This window comes from Bactrocera neohumeralis, unplaced genomic scaffold (assembly GCF_024586455.1).
Source record: "Bactrocera neohumeralis isolate Rockhampton unplaced genomic scaffold, APGP_CSIRO_Bneo_wtdbg2-racon-allhic-juicebox.fasta_v2 ctg1813, whole genome shotgun sequence".
Lineage (NCBI taxonomy): Eukaryota > Metazoa > Arthropoda > Insecta > Diptera > Tephritidae > Bactrocera > Bactrocera neohumeralis.
The window spans coordinates 20,959-27,053 of NW_026089857.1; the positions used below are offsets into that span (position 1 = coordinate 20,959).

At 37.8% G+C, this 6,095-nt stretch overlaps 1 protein-coding gene across 1 annotated transcript; it reads right to left on the reverse strand.

Annotated features, from left to right (window-relative positions):
* Positions 1–3,038: 3,038 nt before the first annotated feature.
* Positions 3,039–4,915, reverse strand: LOC126766598 (tensin-3-like). The gene has a single exon (XM_050484349.1). The coding sequence runs from the start codon at positions 4,845–4,847 to the stop codon at positions 3,222–3,224; it is 1,626 nt and encodes a 541-aa protein (XP_050340306.1). The 5' UTR covers positions 4,848–4,915; the 3' UTR covers positions 3,039–3,221.
* Positions 4,916–6,095: the final 1,180 nt, after the last annotated feature.

The window sequence follows — 6,095 nt, forward strand, 5'->3', positions numbered from 1 at the left end:
CAAATGATATATCTGTACTTGAAGTACTATATCACAGATGGATGGAGTCACAGAGAGGATGGAGTCATGTGTAGAAGTTCACGCAAGTCAGGAAAGCTCTCTTATCGCCATTCACTTGGGAGTGGCCAGAAACGATTCTTTTACACATGACTCAAGCAGCTCACAACTTCCGGTCTCTGACCAAGTATCCTCTGGGTAGCCTAAGAATATCCGTTCGAAGGCGAGCTAAAGTGAGAAGGCGAAACATCCCCTACATAGGGTTGTGCGCTGGGTTTGGGACCCGTCACGTAAAAATCAGTACCAATGAAAGATTGCCAACTGCTTCGGAAGAGACAGCTGGTTGATGTCCTCGTGCAACTGAAGGCTGACATCACCGCCGTCCAACAAGTGCAATGGACGGGACAAGGACAGAGACGAGCAGGTCCTTGTGACATTTACTACAGTGGGCATATAAAGTAGCGCAAGTTTGGTGTTGGATTCGTGGTGGGAGAGAGACTCCGTCGCCGAGTACTATCATTCACTCCGGTGAATGAACGTCTAACCACAATCCGCATCAAAGCGTGGTTCTTCAACATATCGCTGATTTGCGCCCACGCCCCGACAGAAGGGAAGGACGATGTGACCAAAGATACCTTCTATGAGCGCTTGGAGTGCGGTTATGAGAGCTGCCCCATCACGATGTCAAAATCGTGCTTGGCGACTTTAACGCCAGGGTGGGAAAAGAAGGTATATTTGGCACCACGGTCGGTAAATTCAGCCTCCACGACGAAACACCCCCAAATGGGTTGAGGCTGATTGACTTCGCCGGGGCCCGAAATATGGTTATTTGTGGTACTAGATTCCAGCACAAGAAGATACATCAAGCTACCTGGCTGTCTGCGGATCGAAAAGCCACCAACCAGATCGACCATGTTGTGATAGACGGAAGACAAGTCTCCAGTGTTCTAGACGTGCGTGCGCTCCGAGGTCCTAACAACGACCCGGACCACTATCTTGTTGCAGCTGAGATTAGCACCCGCCTCTGTGCAGGAAAAAACTCATGTCAACAAACGCAAGGAAGGTTCGACGTCGAGAAGCTGCAATCGCAACATACAGCAAGACGATTTGCTACTCGGCTTGCACTCCTGCTCTCTGAGAGCACTCGTCAACAACTCGGTATCAGGGAACTGCGGGACGGCATTTCAAACTCCTTACGTACAGCTGAAACCGAAACCATTGGTTTTATGAAAATGCAAAAGAACAGCTGGTACGACGAGGAGTGCCGTGTCGCAGCGAGGAGAAAATAGACTGCCTACCTCGCAACGTTACGATCGACCACAACATGTGCGGGATGGGATAGATACCGAGAGTTGAAAAAGGAAGCGAGACGCATTAGCAGACAGACAAAGAAAGAGGCCTAAATGCGTGAGTACGAAGAGCTTGATAAGCTGGCTGACAGGGGTAATGCTCGAAGAAGGTTTCAAAACGGGAGCATACTTTTGCAGAACCCCCAAAGGTGACATAGTCACCGATTCCCAGAGCATACTTAAATTAAGGAGGGAACACTTCTCCAGCCTGCTGAATGGCAGTGAACGCACAACACCAGGAGAAGGTGAACCCGATTCCCCAATCGATGACGATGGAGCAGACGTTCCATTGCCCCACCATGATGAAGTTCGAACAGTGATTGCCCGCCAGAAGAACAACAAAGCGGCGGTGGCCCATGGATTACCGAAAGCTGCTTTCGAAAAGGAGCTGCCTTTATGCCGCGATGTCTGAATTTGGTATCCCCCCAAAACAAATACGGCTGTGTAAACTGACGTTGAGCAACACGAAAAGCTCCGTCAGGATCGGGAAGGACCTCTCCGAGCCGTTCGATACCAAACGAGGTTTCAGACAAGTCGACTCCCTATCGTGCGACTTTTTCAATCTGCTGCTGGAGAAAATTATTCGAGCTGCAGAACTTAAACGAGCAGGTACAATCTTTTATAAGAGTGTACAGCTGCTGGCGTATGCCGATGATATTGATATCATCGGCACTCGTGCCGTTAGTTCTGCTTTCTCCAGGCTAGACAAGGAGGCACATAAAACATAATTTATTAGGTTCAATATCCTAATGTTAGGTTATTTAAGCAAATAAGTTTTAATGTACATAGGTCAGCTCGCTATACAAAAAAAGAAAATAATTCGTTAATAATGGGTTGTCAAAAAAGTCTGCGGTATATTTATTGAATTTTTTTTATTTATTGAAATTGAAATGAATTTTTGATGACTCATGCCCAGCTCTTGACCGATACTACGGCTGCTACTATGCCGGTCTCTTTCGACCAATTCAGCGATTTTATCGCAATTTTCGACGACAGGCCTTCCGGAGCGTGGCGCATCTTCGACCATCTCTACACCAGAACGAAAACGTTGAAACCATCGTTGTGCGGTGGAAATGGAAACTGTATCGGGTCCATAAACTACACAAATTTTATTGGCGGCTTGAGATGCATTTTTGCCTTTATCGTAGTAGTTCTGTAAAATATGCCGTATTTTCTCTTTATTTTGCTCCATGTTTGCAACGCTATAACTCACGAACGACTTAAAAGAAACGACAATCAATCAAACACGTGTTAGCGTGTGAAATGAGCTTTTCAAAAAGGTATAGCATGACTCGATGCGATGAATAAAACTAGAATTACGCGCTTTCAGCGCAAATACCGCAAGATTTTATTTATTAAAGTCTCATGTGTTTTCGTTCCTTTCTTGGGCCAATTATAAAATTAATTTTATTATTACATAATTTTTCATTCCAAAGTATTATCCAATTAAATTTTACATGCGAATTTGTATAAACGCCGCAAAGAATAACAAAACTAGTATTGAAAGAATAGGATTAAAGAGAAAAACATTAAATATATCGATTATAAGCATTTTAGTTGTTTTATTTGACTTCAACTATTTAATAAAGTTAATTGCACAAAAAATTATAGTTTATTTTATGTTTTGATTTGCTTCAATTTATGTTTGTTTTTCTAACCAAAATAAAGGACTTTCTGTCCTATAGAGCGATTGTAAATGTATTAGATACATTAATTGTATAACTGAACAAACTTATAGAATGAATATTGAATATTATATATACGTATAATGTAAGTAAGTTAAATATAAATAAATGTAGAGTCATAAAAAAATAAATAAATTGTAGACTCAAATTATAAATAATTTTTATACTATGAAAATATCTTTTTTATTTTTCATATTATTTTATTACCAAGTATAGTCAATGGTAATATCTTCTGGGCGAATGAAATTATTGCTGACGCAGGCTGTTTTACAGAAAGATCGCAGAAAATATGACATTGATTGTCCTTTCCACCAGCCAACGGACGTGCTACAAAAGCAAATATAGTTCTAAACATATCTTCGGAATCACCATGCGAAATCTTCCACAGCCTATTATCTGGCTCAAGACCGAAATAAGAAATATTTTGGACAGAGTAGTGGCGACGAAAAAAGAATAAACGTTTATTATCCGTTAACGTAATACCATATTTAGACACTTTGAAATGAACCTCATAGGGTTTTAAATACTTGAATTGGAAAAACATTTCATTTGATGCTTTCCGTATAGCTTCATCTCCAGTGAGTGATTCCGTGTTATAATTGAATAAGTAATGAACATTACAAGCTGCTCCTTGTGATAACAATTGTTCTTGAACTAAAATTAAATCAGCCTGTCCAGATGATAAAGAGAAATCCGTTTTTGGAATAACTAATTTACATGGCAGTGCCAGTTTATCGACAGTGTGTTGATAAACAAAAGCTGAGAGAGAAGTGAAAACTGGTTCGTTAAAGTAACCCTTCAATCTTACGCCGCAATCAGTTCGCTCCAACAAATAATGACGCACGAACTCACTTTTATCAGTTACTACAGCTAAGTTTACAGGTGGCCGTGAAACACGGAGCACTAGACCGAACGAATTTTTATATGTAGTTGAATTACGTAAGATGAATGATCCTGGCTTAGCATTACCCAGAAGTATTAATGCTTCTTCTCTTGTAATATGTGGTTTATACCAGAAGTATGATGTATCTTTAGCAAATTTTGCAAAATCTGTATTTGTATCTGTGATATTTTTCGTTACTATTTCGTAGTATTCTTTTTTATTTTTTACATTGGTACTACAAATTTGTGGGCTGAACGTTGGATAGGGGCTAGTCGAACGATTTGAAAAGCTTGCGATTTCCTCACATGGGAAACTAGGTGTTTGACACCTTTTCAGATCCTTAGTTGCTGGGATAGGTTGATCTTTTGAATTTCCTCTATTAAGATTTAAATCGTTATGTGATGTATTTAATAACTCATTATTAATTTCATTTTGTTCCAAAATTATCCTATTATGGACATTTTCGGATAACTTACGAGTATACTTTCCACTTCGCACTATATTATTGTTTAGTTTGTTCTTTGAGAGAAGCCCACGTTTCCCTATCTGCTTGTTTTTATTAATTGAATTGTCATTGCTTTGTTGAAGCTTTTCTTTGTTGACAATTTTCTTTTTTAAATATACATCTTGAATCATTGCTGTCTCTCCTAAATTATATAAAGAGTTTGTCTCCTTTAAAAACGGCTGTTTATCATTTTCAAATTGTGCTTCGTCAAAAATACTCTCAACGTGCTTCAGTTGACTTTGTGTTAATACCTCTGATATGTCGCCATATGTGAATGGCAGTGCAGTTTCTCTGGCATGATATGGAATATCTACTGAATCATCCGATTCCAAACTGAAATTTTGTTTCATATACGCACTTTTATATATGTCTGTGGGCTTAGTACATATTTCCAAAGGTAATCTAATTGCTTTTACGTTGTCAATCATTTTAGTTAGTTAAACATAAACCGTAATTCCAAGGAGTAATCACTAGTATATTTGAGAAAGTTCTTAAGAATACTGAAGAATGCTAAGAAATTGAAAATATCTTATAGATGTTGTAAATTAATGGAATTCGCTACATTACCTGCCACTGCCTCTTATGAGAAAATCTAAATTTACTTCACTCTCTTGTTTATTTTTAAATTTTTTTCACGGTACAATTGCGTATACGAAATATATAAAGTGTACATAGGAATACGAGAATACTAACATATGTAAATATCTTTTTTTGTACGTACATACATATATATGCAAGCTCTTTGTATTCATTTAGGAAGAGGCCAATAGACTTCAGTTACTAATATATGATTGAGAGTTTTCACTCAACAATTGTTTCTGTCTCTTATGCTTATTTATACGTACATATGTAAGACTCACTTTGTATGTATACATTTCTGTATGTATTGGAATCGCAACATGTTGCTACAGATTATAAGTGTTGTTTGTAAAACCTAAAACTAATCGAGTTAGCTGTGAAGTAATATATAGTATACAGTATATACATACATATATATATATTCCCGGTGATCCATTTTATCTGTAATAAAATGCATTTGCACACATAGATCCAGCCTCGTGCTTAAGGGGGGAGCCTGATTTAGAAGCTTCAAAAATTCGATTTTTTTTGCTTAAATCTCTTTAAAAATAATCTAAGAGTATGTCCCCAAAGTTTTAGATGAAAATTCGAAATATTTTCGAAGCTTGAAGGGAAATAGTGACCGAGCGTCTAGCAGATACATATACATATGTATGAGCGATTGGGTAGAAAGCGAAAACTTTGACGCGCGATTTCTCGGTTTTTCATTTTTACGATTTTTCATAATTGGCGGGTGATAGAAAAAAACTAAACGTCGTATGGAATTGGGGCAAAGTTTATTATCTTTGGCACTAAATTACCTTCTATTTAAACTAAAAAAACTAAGAAAAGTCAAATTTTGAACATATTTTTAAACAACATAGAGTAAAATTGTTTTGGTCAAAAATCACTTTTTTAATTTTAAAAAAATTTATAAAATTTTACACTTTTTTTTGGAATTATTTTAACTTAACTAGAAGATAAATTATTAAAAAATATGAATATTTTTGAATTTTTTGTTTCCGATAGAAATTGCGACCTGCATCCTGCCCGCCGTCCGACAAATGCGCATGCGAGATGCATCGGGCAATTGCTTCCTAAACGCAGAATATCAAAGA